Genomic DNA, 19,862 nt, shown 5'->3' on the forward strand with positions numbered 1-19,862 from the left:
TTGTGTTTTTAATCTAAATTAAATACTGGGTCAATAAATGTCAAGATTTTTAGAAATATGTTTGAAAGAAGTCTCTTCTGCTCTCCAAGGCTGCATTTATTTGATCAAAAACACAACTGTAAAACACTAATATTGTGAAACGTTATTACATTTTAACATAACTGTTTTCTATTTGAATATATTTAAAATTTTTATTTATGCAGCGCTGAAATTTTCAGCATCACAACTCACATCACAACAAGTCTTCAGAGTCACATGATCTTTCAGAAATCATTCTAATATGCTGATTTGGTGCGTATTTTTTTTATAAATGTTGAAAACAGTTGTTCTGCTTAATATATTTGTTTACCACCATGAGGGCACTAAATAAAAACCTTAGATAATACAAATTCTCAGTTGATAATAAATATTTCAGATGTCCTTCCAAACAAAGCTGTCACAAAGTCAATATTTCCAGTTACATTTTATTGTTAATTACACATTTAAATATAAGACAATGCTTCCTTAAAAAATAACATCTCTTTGGAACAATGTATGTTATGAATTCTTTCATATGACAGATATTTGACCAGAGAACAAAACCGCCGAACTCACTGTCCCACACGTTTTTCTTTGCGAAACACTTGACAATTTTATGTGTGTGTGTGTGTGTGTATCAGAAACATAAAGAGAGATAGGTAAACGCAACAGTATGGCTCTTTATATGCTGTTATGAATATAAGCCTACAGAAAAAGTATGTATAAATGGAACCACCTTGCTTTGACATCATCAACATGAGGCACTGGTCACCTGACCAACTTTCTCTAAACCAATCAGCATACAGCACTTTGATATATCATTCGAAGGCACAAAAGAATATATCGACATTCCTTTCAATACAGATCTAGACAAACGCTCAGCTTAAAACAGTACAGACACTGTTTGCATTCTCTCTTTACTCATTTCTAGATCTTTCTATAGCTTGATCAGTTGGACTGAGATAGCAGAGATCGCAGGTTTGCGCAATGGTTCTCCTCATTGCTGCAGGTGTGTGTGTGTGTGTTTGTATCAGGTGCTGGACGTCCACATGTGCATCTGTTTTGCATACTGCAGGACGAAGCTGATGTCGGGCCGCTGGTCGGGATCAGGGTTGATGCACATACAGACCAGATCTCGGAGCTGCAACACATACAAGATGTGCAGTTTACAAAACTGTTCACATGCTGTATTTTCATGATTTGATAATTGAGATGGGCTGTTGCAAAATCTAGTGAGCTGAATACCTAGAGTTCAAAAGTTTGAGGTCAGTAACATTGTATTTGTTGAAGGAAAAAAAAAGTGGAATATTAGAATGATTTCTGAAGGATCATGTGACACTGAAGACTGGAGTAATGATGCTGAATATTCTGCTTTGCATAACAGGAATTAATATTATTTATTAAATCTATTATTATTATTAAATTAAATATATTAAAAAAGAAACCAGTCATTTTAAATTGTAATAATATTTCATAATATTACTCATTTTACTGTATTTTTGATCAAACAAACGCAGCCTAGGTGAGCAGAAGAGTTTGCAAAACTCATAAAAAATGTACAGACCTCAAACGCTTCAAAAGGAAGTGTATTTTTGTTTTCCAGGATTACTACTTTTTCTATCATTATTATAACTGTAAATCTAGCAATTCAGAGAGCCTTTGCCTTTTTTTCCTTCTTTGCAGAAATTGCCAGATATTTGTGCATCGTGTGTTTCTGTGCTCACTGGAGTATTGAGATGTCAGCTTCACTCACTGGTGTAAATGTGTGTGTTTTGTACCTTCTGTGAGTAGTGCTCTGGTGGCAGAGGAGGGTAATCGCACTGTTCGATCTTTTGGCACAAGGAGAGCAGGTTCATCTTGTCACTGTAGAAGGGGCTGTGCAGAGCTGCCATCTGAGAAACACAAAAATCTTTTTCAGAATATTAAAAAAATATCGCAGTTCAAAGACTCCAATAAAAAATTCCTGGATTCAGAGTTTGAAACCCTGGATTTAAATGCATCACATGTGTATGATATTTATTTATTTATTTTAAAGAAATTAATACTTTTATTCAGCTAGGATGCATTAAATTGTCCAAAAGTGGCAGTAAAAATTATAATGTTCCAAAAGATTTCTATTTCAAACAAATCCTGATCTTTTGAACCTTCTATTCATTAATGAATCTTGAAATAATCACAGATTCCACCAAAATATTAAGCAACACAACTGTTTTTTTTTTACTTTCAAAATGATTAGAATGTTACTTGAGCATTAAATCATCATATTAGATTGATTTCTGCAGGATCATGTGAGACTGAAGACTGTAGTAATGATGCTGAAAATTCAGCTTTGAAGTCAAAGGTATAAATTACATTTTAAAATATATTCAAATATAAAAAAGTTATTTTAAACTGTAATAATACTCGCACTTTATACTGCATTGGTGAGCATAAGAGACTTGAAATGAATGAATGCTAGTATGCCGTTATGAACGTGTATGTGTTTGTGTACCTCATACAGCAAGCATCCCAAAGACCAGATGTCCGATTTAAAGTTGTAGCCGTTTTCATGAATTCTTTCCGGAGACATGTAATAGGGAGTTCCAACTGCAAAAGACACAGACACATGTTAAGCAGGTATGCAGTTCCTGTGCATGTATGAATTTGAATCGACTGGCTAGTTTTGTTATTTCAGCCTATAAATATACATGACGTGTGTGTATATTTGAGTGTTTGTGTGGATGATCAGTGGTACCAAGAGAGTGCGCAGCAGTGGTTTTGGAGCTAAAGAATCGACCTAGTCCAAGGTCACCGAGTTTGACCTCTCCAGTAGCTGTGATGAAGACGTTGGCTGGTTTTATATCTGACACACACACACAAACATTCACAGAAGAACAAAATAAATGGGGGAACATTAATGTAAAAATCATGTGTTTCTGTTTCTGCGAGTTTACCTCGATGCATGACTCTGCGTGAGTGCATGTGTTCCAGTGCGCTGCACAGCTGCACGAAGTACTTCCATATCGTTCGTTCAGGAATCAACCTCCGCTTCTTCTTAAAATACTACACACATATGCCAGGGTTATAATCGTTAACTAAAACTATTACTAAAACCATAAACATGGTCTTTTCTTGAAAAAATATTAACTGAAATAAAAAACAAACTTATTTTATTTCAGCCAGTTGCAAAGATGCTTAGTTTAAATGACTAAGTACTAAAATAACTAAAATGATACTAAATAATACACAAACTTACAACTAAATAAACCCCCTTTCTCTCTCTCTCTCTCTCTCTCTCTATATATATATATATATATATATATACATATACTGTATATATACATATACAATTTAAAAATGACAAAAACACAGCTACATTGCTAAAATGTGGATACAAATAAAAAATAAATACAAAAATTAAATTAAAAATATTAACAAAAACTAATAAATAATTAAACTAATAAAATAAATAAACGTATACTAAAAACTACGACTTAAGAAAAACTATATATTGTATATATGCATATTTAAAAAATTAACAACAAATTTAAAAAAAAAAAAAAAATTACTAAAACTTTATCTAAAATTGAAAACAGAGAATGTAAAAATCATATCCTTTTCAAAATATTAACAAAACTGACACATGCACATTTAATTGAATTTTTTGACAAAAAATAAATAAATATTTGGCCGTCTAACGTGCCGCAAGAGACTGACCTTAATCATCTGGGAAAGGTCACCGGCGCCTGCTAACTCCAGAACGATATTCAGCTCGTTGTCTTCAATAAACGAGTCCAGATACTTAATGACGTTTGGATGGTTCAGTTGCTGCAATCACAGAATGAATATGAAACATCACCAACTTTCACAAACAGAGACATGAGCATGAGTTTAAAAACGCACTCTGCTAACCTTTAACAAGTCGATCTCTTTAACACAGTCCTGCCGGGCTTTAGCATCCATCATTTCAAAGATCTGAGAAAATAACACAATATTACAACATCCACCCAGACGCACGGTTGTTTCAAATTTGGTCATTTCATGTAGAGTAATAAATGAAAAAAAAAACGGGTTCTTGGTTCATTCGTCACACTAGCAATGACGGATGTATTATTGCACACGGATTTGCATAACATTTGCATTTAGTATACAAACTGCAACAGTATGAGTAGTACGTTACAATGCAGTTTAAAGACATGTAAATGTTCACCTGTACTTTCTTTAGTGCCACTTGCTGGTTGTTCAGTAGACATGTGGCTTTATAAACCTCACTGAACTGGCCGCAGCCGATCTTTTTCTCAATGAGGAAGTTAGATGTCAGAGAATAGAATCCATATCCTAACATGTTCCTCTGAGAAGACAGACAGAGGAACAGAAAGAGAGTGAGAGTCAGAGCAGTGTGGTTACCTCAGCATCATTGTTACGATGATTCAGAAAAGCTTCTGTGTTCTGTTGATGAGTGTAATAACAGCGTGTGCCCAGGCGTGTGCCAACAGCTGCACGTGTGTGTGTGTGTGTGTGTGTGTGTGTGTGTGTGGTCAGACCTGGTCGTTCTGTACCGGCACTGTGTAATTTTGATTCTGATCTTGAAGGCTGTTATGCTCCATAATGATATTCCAGACCTACAGGCAAACACAAAGGACAGAGTCAAACAAAAGGCAGACATTTGCAGCATCTGTTTTATCAAACGGTTGGTTTCATTTCCAGATGACTGCTTTGTTTAACTGTAGTTTTTCAGTAACAATAAAAACAATCCTCAATTGTTCAAACAAAAGGTGGAATCAAATAAGCAGCTGTCAGTATTTTAAAACAGCAATGGATTATTACAGACGAGAATCATTATTACATGTTCTCATATTTAGGAGAAGTGACTGGAAGAAACATAGAATTAAGAATTGATTTTTTTGTTATAAATCATCCTGCATTTTTTGTGCGTGTATTGGCCTTTTGATGACATTCAACAGATATTCAATACTTGTATTTATTTATTTGCTCTGAAATACACTATTGTTCAAAAGTTTGGATCAGTAAGCTATATCAATATATCTATATCTATCTACAGTATCTATCTATTTTTTTTAAGCTATGCTCACCAAGGCTGAGGGCTGCATTATTTGATTAAAGCACAATAAAAACAGTATTTTCTATTTGAATTTATTTTAAAATGTAATTTATTCCTGTAATAATAAGCATCATTACAGTCTTCAGTGTCACATGATCCTTCAGAAATCATTCTAATATGATTTGCTTAGCACACAAAAAAAAAGGAAACAGATTAATATTTTTATTTTATGTTTTATTTAATATTATATTAATTATTTTAATAGCTTAATATTTTTGTTGAAAACATGATCATTTTTTTTCAGGATTTGTTGATGAATGGAATGTTTATAAGAACAGCTTTTATTTTAAATATAATATTTGTAGCATTATAAATGTCTTTACTGTCACTTTTGATAAACTGCATCTTTACTGAATAAAATTAAATAAAAAAACTGAACCCACCTTTTAAACATTTAATCAGAGGAACATTTCAAACAATAAAAATAAGTAGATTTAAAATGTTTCGTGTGAGTAAAATGCAGTATTTCATCTGTTGCTTGCAAAGTTTTATATTACCAGCAAAAGTTTTACAAACGTAATGTGAATTTTCAATATATCGCCCAGACCTATGCTGCATACACACCAATAGGTGTCAGCATAAAGTCTAATACCACTGCCATTTATGCATCTAAAACATGAAGAAAATATTTAGTTTTATTGAAACAAAATCTTACTGACACGAATCCTGATTCTAAACAATTAACATTTCCCCCAATTTAGTATCAATGATTTTTTTTTTTTTTTAATGAAAAAATGCATTGCAACTTCTTCCTGTCCCTTGGCACCCTGTTTCAGTAATTTTCTTTTTTCAAAACACCCACATTCAAAATACTGAGGGAAATTCTTTCAAAGTTCTTAGGTACTACATGTTGGACATGAAACACATTACAGATCAAAAGATAAAACCTTCTGGAGAAGTACAGGGATACACCACGCTACTTTATCCTGAGAGCGATTCTGATACCTGCAAAATGATGCTTTATTTGAGCTCGACAGTAATGACCACGCCTAACAGATGGGATCGATCTCGTCTCACTCACACCTAGCCCATTAAAAAAAGGTCCGTTTTGGTTTCAGCACCTATTCAGGATTAGTGTAACCTGAGAAAAGTGTTCCAAAGAATTCATCTCAATCCGCTGTATGTGTGCAGACGCATGGGAACAGTGGTTAGTGTGAGTGAAGGTGTGTGTAGTCTTAAGGCCATGTGTTTTCTTCTGCACTTTTTGGCTTGACATGTACAGACAGCTCCTGTTTTATTTTAAACCAAACTCCAGACAGCCTACTGACCCACATTCACAAATACACACAAACACAAATGACGGATCCTGTAACATTCTGTGCCTTTGAGGCATAATAAAGAATTAGCAGAATGAGCATGTTCAACACGTTTGTGTTTGGGTGCGCGTGCACATGTGCTTGTCAGAAGCATCTATCCAAAGTCATATAGAGTTATTTTTGGATATATATTTGGAGATATATATGCAAATGTACAAATACATATCCAAAAAAGTATTTATCTATCTATTGATACAAAGTTATACGTATATTTTTGGATGCATATTTGGAGATAGATAGATGGAGATAGTACGCTAAGAGAAAACAGACTGAAGGACTGTGTAAACGATCTAGCTAGTCACTGCTGACTAATATAATCGTAATCATATAATAAAACAGATCACAGTACACAGAGCACATCTTTTTCTCATTAAAACAAACAAAAACAAGTTAGTCCCTGCTTACAGTGATGGAGAAAAAAAGAGAGATTTTGGGGAAGGGAAGGAGAGGGTGGTCCAGTACCAATTTCCTTCCATTCATGTAGAGAAAAATACAGAGGAAGAATTATTTTCTACCGCCTGCAACAGTGCAGCTCTTCACACACACACACACACACACACACAAAAACACAAAAGGGAACATTATAACAAGACACATATGCACGTGCAACACTCTGTTCAAATTGTTTCCAAAACCACAATGCTTATGTGTGCTTTCGGTGTGTATTTTCAGATGGGTTAGCGGTGAATCGCGTTTTTCTTAGAAACCCTAGGATACTTAGAAAGCTGACAGGCATCATCTCCCTAATGCTTATCAACACAAGATTTGTAACACAACAGCTATATTTAGAATCACATATAACACTACTCTTATGAAAGTGTATACTGTTTCTAGCATGTGACTTTTCTGGATTGGAAAGGGTGCAGTAGATGGATATATATAAAAAAGAACTTTTTACAAAAATAAATAAATACTGTACATAGTAAAAAAAAAAGAAAGAAAAAAAAAACCCTTTTACTCTGTAAAAATGCTATTGTAAAATGATAAATGATGATAAATGGAAAGATGGTACCAGATATGGTGAAAAACGAAATGCTTTAACGTCACATGATATGTAATTTTCATGTAAACTACTTTGATTTACTTATTATGGTGGTCATCAGTAGCCTATATTTTTGTGTTAAAAAGTAGATTTTAGTTATATTAACAGTATATCACTTAGATAGATAGATAGATAGATAGATAGATAGATAGATAGATAGATAGATAGATAGATAGATAGATAGATAGATAGATAGATAGAAGGATAGATAGATAGATAGATAGATAGATAGATAGATAGATAGATAGATAGATAGATAGATAGATAGATAGATAGATAGATAGATAGCGGTGGTCTTGAAGCAGTAAAGTGCGCGCGGTTCAAGCAGTCTGACTTCCTCTAACTCTGGTGAGTCACGCGCATCTGTTTCCGCCCGGTAAAATGCCACAGATCTAACAACTCAGTTGCAAAAACCCCCGTCACATATCCACAATCTCACTTCCAAAAAGGCCCGAGCGTGTACAGAAACCCACACACACGTGTCTGATCAAACAGCCCTGCGTGATAATATCGTTAGACTTTGATGAAAGAAGCCCACATCAGTAGCCTACTGCGTCGTAATCTGCCACAAAAATGAACAGGTATGAGTTGTTTGGTACTGAACCACTGAGCCTGGATGAAAACATCACAACGGACAGTTAAAGTTATTAATCACATTCAAACAGAACTAATTATCTTGATAGCACAAATAGCCTATTTTGGCAGGAAGAGAAGCCATGAACTTGATAGGTGACATATCATGTCAACTACTTAGTTACCCAAGTTTATGCTGTTTTAGAAATATTGAGAGGACAATATTTTTAAGGTTTGTTCGTTCATTATGAGTTACTGAATGCCACGTGATTAATTTTCAGTAGTATTTTAGTTACATTTTAATGTTAATAGCCTATTTTTTGTTTGTTTATTGCTATTGTGCAGTGTTTTTGACATGGTTCCTTTAGTATGAGTCATCTCAATGAAAAGAAAGAAAAAAAAATACTTTTTGTGTGTGTCCCAAAACACGTGAATGGATACAAACAAACAGTGTGTGGGCGGAGTCAGAACGGCAGCTTTTCCTTATAAAAAACAAGCTCTCTGAAATAATATCATAAACATAAGCGAACAATAAAACAGACTTATTATCATCATATATGAACCATAAACACATGCAACTGTTGATTCGGAGCAGTATGTTATATTTGCACATATAATCGAAGTTGCAGTGTGAAGGTGGGTGTTCCCGTTCAACTAGAGGAGCATTTATTTAATGTGCCTTTTATACTGGCTTATTTCCCCTATACAGTATTTACAGTGCGATATAATTGTTTTGGGTTTATTGATTGACATTACAGCTTCTGGAAACAATACAAATGAGCAGACCTAGATCCTAATATGCATAAAACAGATGCATGAACTTTCAAAACAGATCTACTTTCCGCGCAAGAGCATTAGATGTGATCTAAAGCATGAGACACTCGCACTGCCTACCTTGCGTCGTTTCTTGTAAACTTAATTCAGAGCAACTAAACAGCCATGTGTTCATTTAGATTTTCTCTCTCTCTTTTCTTATTGCAGTACAGCGACATTGTGCACCCCAAGAAAATTTTGACACGATCCTTCACTTTAACATGAACACGTTGTGCAACTGTAACGCCGTATAGCGAGGCGCTCGAGCATCGTGTTTTCACAGCAAATTGGGTTAAAAGTCACGCAGCAGTTGTACTTACCTCTCCAGCGCGGTGCCCCAGACATTTACAGGGCAGGAAAATGCTGCAAAGCCCCTTTGGTCAATTTCCAGATTCACAAATATCACGGACCACGCAAGTTTGAGTCACACCCCGCGCATCACATGGCTGTGATCTGTGACTACAGTAAGACACTTTCTCTGTGAGACACAGTAAGGGGAAGAAAAGAAGAAGAAAAATCTGATGTTTCTCTTTATGGTTTGCAGCTTAAAATTCTTCTCATTATTGAATGATAATAATTAGTTGAATAATTATTATTTATTTTATATTTTATTTAAATGTGACAACACCACCAAGTAATAACTACTACTACTAAAATAATAATAATAATAATAATAGTAATTAGTAGTAGTCATACCAATAGTATTTAACAGTATTTAACAAGAGTCATAATGATTTTTATATTATTTCGTTTATTGACATAATGTCACAACCACATAATAATAATTTAACAATAAGCAGTCTGATAATTATTTGTTCTATATATTTTTACTTAATTTGTTTTTAATAATATATTTATATAATAATAATAAGTAAAAATGTAACAAAAATAGGTAGTCTAATAATTATTGTTATATAAAAATATTTTATTTTATTTCATTTAACTGAAATAATATTACAACCACTTAATAATAATAATAATAATAATAAATGTTGAATTTTAGCTTTAAAATTTTTAATAGCACAGAAGTAGTGGTGGTATATTGATAGAAAACAGCCTAATACGTCCCAAACCTGATCTTTAGGATGTGTAATTTAGGCAGGTTGATATTCTATGACAGTGTCATGACGTCATTGTTTCGGTGTAACCCCAAGGGCAATAACGGTAGGACAGAAAAACCCCCAGACTTTTCATGTGGCCTGCTCTGGGTTATGGAAAGCGGACCGACACCTTTCTAGAGTTTGCTGCCTCTCTCGGTCTCTCGCACGCACACACGCTCATTTTCTGCCTGAGTAGTTGTCATTCTTGTGAGGAAATTATGAACAAATATCTTTCAGAAACTTGTCTGCCTTAACACACAAAGCACCCACAGACACCATGTCAAAGTTTGCTGTTGCAGACACAGTAATGTTTGACACGTGTTGTACTAGAGGAAGTGGTAAAGAACTCTGTTTAGTGGCATTAAAAAAAAGAATGACATAAAACGGTAGAGTATGTGGAGGACTTCTGCTTTTTCTTAATTTTAAGTGTGTGTGTGCGTGCGTGCGTGCGTGCGTGCGTGCATGTATAGAGGAACTATGAATGAATGTGTGGTTTGTGGATTTTTATGATTCTTTCTTGATCAGTCATAAGACATTTCAGTACACATGCGCCCCCTCGAGGTCTGAGAGAGAGAGAGAGAGAGAGAGAGAGAGAGAGAGAGAGAGAGAGAGAGAGAGAGAGAGAGAGAGACTATGGCATTATCATATCAGACCACAACTACCCAGTGATTTTGTGGGGCATAAGAGAAGTTTAGGGAAATGGGTGTCAAATATATATGATATAATATACGTTTTTATTATATGTATGTATGTATATATATATATATATATATATAATAGTGCTGTCAACGTTAACGCGTTAACGCATGCGATTAATTTTTGTCTGGTTTAACGTGTCAAAATATTTAACGCAATTAACGCAGCATCCGTATTTTCTGCCATCCGTTGGCTAGCTTTACATTATATGATCACGCTCTTATTCATTTAAATGCTTTTAAACATTTCAAGCGCGGCAAGACAAAAGAGAATGCGCTGTCTGTGAATGCCCTTATGTGACACATACACACACACACACACAATGCATAGATAGGGCGCCAGATTCCAGTTCTCTTAAGCGCTTGAACTAACAATAAACATCCCAAAGTGCCAGTTTTGTCGATTATCCTCATAAGAGCAATCTTAAATGATTTATATAAAGTCTAAAATGAACAAAAAGAGTTGTGAGAGAATGAGGCGAGATCCATAGGCAGTATATAAACGGTGAGATCCGCGTGTCTGTCTGCTCTTAAAGGGACAGCAGCCAATAAAGCTCCCTGTCAGTAAAGTTAAAGAACAAAGGGAACAGAGAAAATGACTCGCTGCTCTTGACTAAATAACTTTTGTAGCTTTAATAAGGATTAACTATTTAATTTATAGTTTATGCAGTGCAGACTGCATATAACTTTGATAACTTTATTAAATTTCTGTATATTTCCTAACTGTTAAGACAGGAAGGGCAGGAGTAAACATGACATTTATTATGGGTTTATGTTAGCATTGTTTTAAGTTTACTTAAATTAAAAACTGTTATATTTTTGAAGCCTAATAATAAATGTAAAAAATAAATAAAAAAAATCAGTAGCTGTATTAATATCAGTAATACTGGCCTTCATTCATAAAAAGATGTCATTTAAACAAGTATTTAAATTTAACTGTGAAATTATTACATTAAAAAATATATTAAAAACGTACAAAAACATTTTTTTTATTGCGATTAATTGCGATTAATCACAGAAAAAATGTGTAACTATTATAACTATTAATCTATTTAAAGTTTTTAATCGATTGACAGCACTAATATATATATATATATATTATATATATATATACACACACAGTAAACATGTGAAGTGGATCAAAATCTTTCATCAAAGTTGTCCTAAAACCAAAACGATAGCCGTTCTTGTCTTAAGACAAATTTGATTAACTTTTTTTATCCACCTCAAAAGTTGACTTGTATAACCCATATATTATAAGATATAATGTTAATTTAAATACATTTATTTAAATGTTACTGTTGAATATATTTTACACTCTTTACAAATATAAAAAGATAGATCATTAAGCACTTTTACTGTACAGAAAACCACTTTTAATTTATTTAAATGAATTTAAAACATTTATTTGAATTGTAATATTTTTCAAAATATTACACACACACACAAACATATGTGTATGTGTGTTTATATATATATATATATATATATATATATATATATATATGCAGTCATGAGTATAACAGACTTCCATTGAAATCCTTAAAAAAAATCTCAAACCTCAGACTGTTGAATATTAGTTTAGATGTATCAGAAAATTACCACTTTAGTACACATATAGTACAAAAATAAAAGATAAATAAAATAATAAGAAAATGAAAGTAAATAAACAAAACAAAGATACATTTAAATCACGTGCGTATTTGTTTTCCATGTACAGTAAGTGTAGAGGTCTGTGGGAATGAGAGCAGCGTGTCCTGTATTCCCCCATCCATAAAGGCAAACATGCCTTAACACACACACACACACACACACACACACACACACACACACACACACACACACACACACACATATATGTGCTTCCTCTTGGTAAACACTTGGTCGAACCACAACCACAAGCATGAATTGTGCAGCATATAGAAATAGTCCAACTCAAACAAAACCCCTTAATTATTTCTACGTTCTTCTTCCTCTTCCCATCTTCCGGTTGAAATTCTTTACTCAAGAATTTTAAGGAACCCCTAATGAAGAGAAATTCCTGAAAATATTTTCTGCAATGCAAAACTAAGATTTCATTAACAGCTAATAAAAATGTGGTCATGGAAGAAGGAGAGCAGCAGATCTCTTTCTCTTTTTGATGCTGTGACCGCGTATCTCCACCAATCTCTCCAACACTGGCGGACTTCAGTCTCAGCTCGTAACTGCACAATGCAAAGCACAATCACCTCAGTAGGGATCAGGACAATTACACTGGATACTCTTTGCACACGCAAACTCTCACACACTCAAAAAAAAATAGGAAAACAACACAAGAGTACACACACATCGCTCACCAGAGAAAAATAATCAGCACCACACACTCCAGTGCTGAATAAACAGACATCTTATTTTAAGAATGTGAATACTTTAAGCCATTAATCTTATTCAGAGAGTTCAAATAAAAATAACCACATCTGATTTTTCTCTGTGTGCGTATGGGTGTGTGATTTTATGTATGTGCAAATACACTGTTCAGTGTTCATTTCAGTCCTGAAAGATCTAAAATGATGATTTACAGTCTTAATGACTTGATATTAGTAACAAACTACCGTTCAAAAGATTGGGGTTGGCAAGATTTTTTAATGTTTGGAATGCTTTTTTATTTTTAAGGGTGTAACCAAAACGCTGATCTGAAGGTAATAAATTAATAATAACAACAACTATTTTTAAGAGTGGTAGAGGAACTCTGAAGACATTGGCGAGTGAGCGCTGTGACTGGCTAATAATGTTTTGTTTTGTGTGTGATGTGATGGAGAGGTGCCAGTGGGGCTGGACGGGCTCAGGGATCTGTGGGACAGTCCAGGGGGAGGCACTGATGGGGATGTGATTGTGGAATTGTCAAAAACATTGTCTACTCCCATGCTCTCCTGATACAGAATGTTTCTCCTGAATTTTGCACGGGCATTCTGGAACCAAACCTACAGAAAATAAATATATAATTTGGATTTATTTACAAAGGAATCACATTATCAGTGTTGCAAATGTACTTTGATTAATGGCCTAGAACTAGTGCCAAACCTCATATATTTTATTTACATTTTTCATTATTTAAACAGTTTCTAAAGCCTACACTATGGAAGCCTGTTTCCACAATGGGGGGTAAATTCAGTGGCGGACTGGCACCAAAAAGAGGCCCTGGCAATTTTAGCAGAGAGGCCACATTTGTCTTCTCAAGTCATCTGCAACCAACAAAGAAACATAACATTACACAAACAACACACTCCAATAATAGCTTAACCAAAGACATAAAAAATAAATGTTTTACCTTCATGTGGTTACAGTAGCAGGTTGCGCAATAATTTGCTTTTTTCTGCCACTCTGCCAATCACATCATCTGTATCCAGTCTCATGAGGATCTCCTTCTCTGTTGCCATCAACATGAAGGCTTCCCAATTTTCCTCTCGCATTCTGCTCCTTAGACGACTCTTGATGAACTTCAGTTTCGAGAAGCTTCTTTCACATGCCACTTGTGTGCAGGACAGGGTCAACAAAAATTTGTAGGCCAACTGTATTTTGTGGTATGCATGTGAAAAAAACTTCAGCTGCTGGAGGAGGAAGTAGCAACACACAGCACAGTTCCTGCAGGCTGTGCATCTTTTGCTAACTAGATCAATTTCCTCCATGTCCTCCTGATTGTCTTCTTCCTCAAGAGGTAAGAGACTGTGACTCTCTGGTTGTGTACTCACTGAGAGGGGATTTTTTAATAGTGTTCCAGTGGAGGGCCAGACTGCACAACTCAGACTGTAAATGTTCAACTGTTGCATCTTCATCAAATGGAATGAGGCATTTACTTATGTCCTCAAGTGCATTATGAGGGAGTCAATTTGAATTTATTTCTGGAAAATGAAGCGGATCAAGTAGTGATAAGTCAGCATAAAGTTTCCCGTGCTGCAGGAAGTGGCGGTGCATACATTCAGAGACTGTATCAAGAATGATGTTGTGAACATTGATCCTGTAAGCTGTCAGTGAGTCTTCAGTTGTGTTTTCTTCATCGGTAGACTCTCCTGGCATTGTTTTTCTTTTTTTCATCCGTTTTGATGGCAGTGAAGCCTGCACTTCCATCTCAGAATCCACATTTTGGAATCCACCATTAGCACATTTCACAAAATTGTCTGCTGCGTCTTTCACTGTGTCAAAGTCTCTGACAAAGTCTTTAAGTTTGTGGTGTGTTTCTGTCACCATGCGATGGGCAGTCAAGAGATCCATGGCATTGGTTTGGAGATACTTTGACAAAGGCGATGTGAGTGTGAAAACACGCAGGAACAACTGTGCAGTGAGAACTGTCTCATATTTGAGGAGTGACTCAATGAAGGCATGTGCTTTTACACGTACAGCTGGCTTAAACTGTGAATTGTCCTGAATTTTGGACAATGTTTCAACTAAGTCCACATACAAAGCATTCTTTGGCTGGGCAAAGGATCCAAAGATCTTCTTTAATGCAGCATCCTTTGAAGACCATCTTGTTTCCCCAATCAGGGAAATTCTTCTGTGTTGGGGGTCCTGACTTACACCTTCCCAAACATTCATTCTCTGATATGAGTCACGAAGAAACACTGCAATCTCATTAATCAACCCAAATAATGATGCTGCTGTTATCACAACCCCTGTGGTTTCAGACATAACCAGGTTTAGAACATGGGCATAACACCATACGTGCATTTGGGTTGGGACTTCTTTTGACAGCCAGGCAGAGAACCCCCTGTATTGCCCCTGCATATTTGCAGCCCCATCAGTTGAGTTTCCAATGCAGTTCTTCACATCAATTTTGCAAGTGGCCAACGTCTCCTTGAGCACTTTAAGAAAATCCTCCCCTGTTGATGACTTGCATTCAACAACTGCAAGGAGCTTCTCCTGAATGCTGCTGTCTGTTACGTAGCGAACTACAACACTGCACTGATCTTTTGAGGTTATATCTTGAGTTGTGTCTATCTGTACAGTGTACATTTCAGCCTGGATTACTTCAGTCGCAATTCTTTCCTTGATGAGTTGCCGGATAGCCTCCACAACTGAACATACAGTAGTTTTGGACATTAATGTCACTAGTGAGCCTCTTCCTTTGCTTGACATTCACACATTCTAGATGAATATGTGTGTTTTCATGACTGTTGAGTCTCTGATGTATGTGTCTCCAATCCTTACATCCTTGAATAAAGGCATTTGTGTCTGTCTTTTTAGAAAATGCCATACAAACTGCACAAAATAATGAGGGGTTTTCAGCATCATAACTCACCCATTTTCTTTGGGATCCATCTTTATGGCTGTAGCATTTCTTGACAGATTCCTGAGCATCAGAAGGCTGTTTTGGATGAAACTTAAAAAAATTTAGTGTGGTGAATTTTGGGCGTACAAAATAATTATATTCATCCTCCTGGATCACCTCTGTCACTGGAGCAGCTGTTGCTCTGCTTGTACTTGCAATAGCAGGTGCAGGTGTAACTGACGCATCCATTTCTTGGCCTACAGTGTTTGCTGGTGACTGTTCTTCCTCCACTAATTCCTCCTCTTTCTTTTCCTCTTCAGACCGGCTCCCACTCTCGTCTGGCACCATGTCACCTTCACTCATGCTGCTAGCGGCAACAGCTGCAGAGCAGCTAGGAGTCCCACCGGGCTCATTGTTGGGCACAGGCTTTTTAGCAAATAACTCCACAATATTGGCGCTTTTCACACTTTCAGCCAATAAAGCCTTACGCTTCTTCTCTCTCTTTTTTTCTGCTCCACCCTTTTCTACTCGCCGTTTTCTCATTCCTCGATCCATTTTCTTTCACTCCGTGTTGTTGATATGTTCTCATTAGTCATTACCCATCATTCACTTGTCATTATCCATCATCTCATCAGGTCAATGATCGCGAGAAATTCCAGCCCGTTCTCATCCTAGGGCGTCATATATTTTTCCTTGTTTTTTTGTGGCCGCCTGCAGCTCCGCTTATTTTATTATTATTTTATTCATATTTACATTTACATTTACATTATGCATGCAGACGCTTTTATCCAAAGCGACTATTGCATTGATTTAAGGTACACATTTTTACATTTTGTCAGTTCATATACTTAGTCTGTTGATTTGCGACGGCCTATTGTTGCAAACACTCCGCTTTATTTATTTATTTAGCCTTTTTATATGTGCGCCACAAGTTGTGATGAGCGCCGGCGAGCGAGCCGTGCTGCCGCTTGCAGCCATTGCACCAATAGGCGGGCGCTTCCTCGCTTTATTTAGCCTATTTATTTGTTTGTGATGCGGCCACAACAAGTGATGAGACCAGGCGGCCGCAGTGGCATTTGCCCACATTCCCCAATGGCCAGTCCGTCACTGGGTAAATTAAAGAGGTAATTGCAACTTTTTATCTCATAATTCAGACTTTTTTTCTCACAATTGTACCTTTACATCTCGCACTTCTAACTTTTTTTCTTGAAATTATTAAAGCTTGTTACACCAAAAAATATCTTGCAATTTCTCTCATTTTGTCATACTTATACTATGTCTCACACTTCTGAATTTTTCCTCACAATTGCTTGTTTAAATCTCACAATTCAGTCTTTTTTTCCAGACAAAAAAAAAATATATATCTCAAAAATTGCAAGTCATAATTTGTAATTGCGAGTTTAAATCTTCAATTCTGACTATTTTCTTGTAATTCTGCAATTATTCAAGTTTATATATGCAAATCACACAGTTATCATATATGTTAAATATAAACTCTCAAAACAAGCTTCCATTTTAAACCTTTCTGTTTATTTCCATATTTAAATAAGACTTTTAAAGCCACATTTTCAATGTGGTCTCAGACTTGTGGAGCCCATTGTATATCTAAGTCAAGCAAAGGTCCAGAGATTTTTCTGACCTGGAGCACACGTTTGGTGAGGGAGGTTTTCTGGGCGAGCTGTTTGATGTCTTTGGGATCTGGACTGTAGTTGTGGGTGAAGAAGTTCTGCATGCTCTGCAGCTGGTGATGCTTGAAAGACGTTCTCATGCGTTTGGATTTCTGACAGCTCACTCTCTCCGACAAGTCCACACCCATATCACTCACATCTAGAGCGCACACAAACAGTTAATCATCACATATGACTCACTGAAAGACTAAAGGCTAGGGCATTACCATCAACAATAGCAAACATTGTCTTCTCATTTTCAACTTCTGCATGCATTTCCTTGAGAACAAAGTAACAGAACTATGATAATTCACTCTTAAAAACTGTTTTCTATAGAACATGGTTTATTACAGTCAATCTATAATATTTATAATGATAATTAATAAATGAAAAGTTGTTTTAAATATATTATCAAGTACGTTATATTTTTTATGTTACTTTACATATTTTGTAAGTACATTTACATATTAACGATTAAAATTGTATTAATATTAATCATTGTTTTATTTACATTTATATATTTAATGGGATCTGACTTCATAATGCTGACATATTGTTTGATAAGAAGTATTCATATTTTTATTCTGTTAATCTCAAATATATTTAATATGTATTACCGATAAAAAAATCTGGAATAATTAAGATTTAATTTTTTTTAAACATTAAATGTCTCTTATGTTATCCAAGGCTGCATTTATTTTGATAAAAACAATAATATTAATAATAATAAGTATAAGCAACGATATTCTGAAATATTATTCAAATTTAAAACAACAGTTTGAGTTTATGGTGAGTATTCAAAGTCACATGATCCTTCATAAGTCATTCTAATATGCTGCTTTGGTGCTCAAATATGAATAAAAGTTCTTGTTAACAATGTTGAAGTTGTTTTTGCTGCTTCTGGAAACTATGATGCATTTATTCCTAGAATTTTTTGATGAATAAAAAGGTAAAATAATGATTTATTTTTGTTTTAGTTACCACAAACTTTTGAATGGTAGTGTATCAAATAAATAAATAAGCAGCACAACTATTTTCAACAGCTTTTCCATTGCATTAATAAATTACACTTTAAATATATTGAAACAGGAAACATTATAACATAATATTTCTTTTACAATATGTCACGATCGTATAAAGGACAGGAAGCAAGTTGCAAGACGTATGGTCAGGCTGGGTGGTGGATGACGCAGGGACCTTGATGGGACCTCGATGGTGATTAAATGCGCAGGTGGGTGATGATGAGGGATCCGTGAGATGAATGGTATATCCGCAACGACTGAACAGGAACAAGACACAAGGAGTATGCTGAGCAGATATGGGACACAGACAAGAATCACGGAGGACCTCAAACAACAATCTGACAAACAAGAGACGAAAGACAGGGCATTTAGTAGGCTGGTGTAATGAGCTTAGCTTTATTAATCAGATATATTTTAACTTCCTGCGTGAAATATGAAAACTCTGGACAGGGATCTTTGGGCAACTTGTCACAAAACAATTTAGTGTTTATAGCATATTTTGCACTTTTTTTTATATTTTCTAAATCTAATTTAAAAGCTTTTTTTAACTTTAGATACAATTTTATTAAATGATAGCTCTGTTCTTTTTAAATCAGTGTCAATAAACAACAGGTTCATATTTTGACAATATCCCTATAGTGAAAGGTCAGCGGTCGCTAAATGAACTGGATTTTCTTTGTTTTTTCTTCTTTTTTTCTGGTAAAAAATTATGGGGATTAAACAACAAGAACAACAACAAAAAGTACTAAAAATAAACCTACTCTGGGAAATATTCGCTGGGGTAAAAAGCCTGACAACTAGCCCCTGTGTGAAGTAATGGCAAAGCGGTGAGTAACAGACTCATTTCGTAGTTGAATAGAGATATTGTGTCTAGGTTGTCTATAAATAGGTTACATTTATTTTACCTGTAGTAGGCTAGTCCTCCTTACAGTTAACGTCCCCGTGTTTACTGAAGCACGTGATCTCTGACTCCAGGTCAGCGTGACACGCGCTGCATTTTTAACAGCGCCCGTGCCACCTTCTGTCTGCCACGAGCAGGCAGAAACGATCTGAGATGAGCGCGCCACAGCCATCGCACACCGGAGACTCACAGCCCTGGAACACCACACCATATTTACCCCAATATCTCATCCTGAATGTCATAATTTATTTATTTATTTATTTTTTACCAAAAATGGTTCATGTACGTATATAGCTGTTTACGAGTTCGCGTTCATTTTCAAAGACTCTAATATTTTGTGAATGCATTAATATTTTATATATTTATATGAAC

At 35.3% G+C, this 19,862-nt stretch overlaps 2 protein-coding genes across 2 annotated transcripts; both read right to left on the reverse strand.

The window, feature by feature from the left end:
* Positions 1 to 450: 450 nt before the first annotated feature.
* On the reverse strand, positions 451 to 9,340 carry LOC132130442 (serine/threonine-protein kinase Nek6-like). Its single transcript, XM_059542150.1, has 10 exons — positions 9,184 to 9,340; positions 4,542 to 4,619; positions 4,208 to 4,348; positions 3,910 to 3,972; positions 3,715 to 3,825; positions 2,952 to 3,060; positions 2,753 to 2,860; positions 2,510 to 2,604; positions 1,797 to 1,910; positions 451 to 1,159 (listed from the first exon to the last, which is right to left on the reverse strand). Exons 2-10 carry the CDS (start codon positions 4,602 to 4,604, stop codon positions 1,049 to 1,051), a joined length of 915 nt encoding a protein of 304 aa, XP_059398133.1. The 5' UTR covers positions 4,605 to 4,619; positions 9,184 to 9,340; the 3' UTR covers positions 451 to 1,048.
* A 4,026-nt stretch (positions 9,341 to 13,366) lies between these two features.
* LOC132130270 (LIM/homeobox protein Lhx2-like) lies at positions 13,367 to 19,662 on the reverse strand. The gene is made up of 3 exons (XM_059541966.1): positions 19,560 to 19,662; positions 17,540 to 17,727; positions 13,367 to 13,618 (listed from the first exon to the last, which is right to left on the reverse strand). Exons 1-3 carry the CDS (start codon positions 19,660 to 19,662, stop codon positions 13,367 to 13,369), a joined length of 543 nt encoding a protein of 180 aa, XP_059397949.1.
* Between the last annotated feature and the right edge of the window lie 200 nt (positions 19,663 to 19,862).

The sequence above is a fragment of the Carassius carassius genome, chromosome 47, assembly GCF_963082965.1.
Source record: "Carassius carassius chromosome 47, fCarCar2.1, whole genome shotgun sequence".
Lineage (NCBI taxonomy): Eukaryota > Metazoa > Chordata > Actinopteri > Cypriniformes > Cyprinidae > Carassius > Carassius carassius.

Bases quoted from the DNA above. Each gene is read 5' to 3' on its own strand.
- LOC132130442 (XM_059542150.1), bottom strand. From the start codon at position 4,604: ATGGAGCATAACAGCCTTCAAGATCAGAATCAAAATTACACAGTGCCG. The intron at 2,861-2,951 runs GTAAACTCGCAG...TGTGTGTGTCAG, and splicing joins ACGCAGAGTCATGCATCGAG to ATATAAAACCAGCCAACGTC. The intron at 1,160-1,796 runs GTACAAAACACA...TATGTGTTGCAG, and splicing joins CAGAGCACTACTCACAGAAG to CTCCGAGATCTGGTCTGTAT.
- LOC132130270 (XM_059541966.1), bottom strand. From the start codon at position 19,662: ATGGCTGTGGCGCGCTCATCTCAGATCGTTTCTGCCTGCTCGTGGCAG. The intron at 17,728-19,559 runs GTCAGAGATCAC...TGTGCGCTCTAG, and splicing joins GCGTGTCACGCTGACCTGGA to ATGTGAGTGATATGGGTGTG. The intron at 13,619-17,539 runs GTCAGAAAAATC...TATTTTCTGTAG, and splicing joins TCACCAAACGTGTGCTCCAG to GTTTGGTTCCAGAATGCCCG.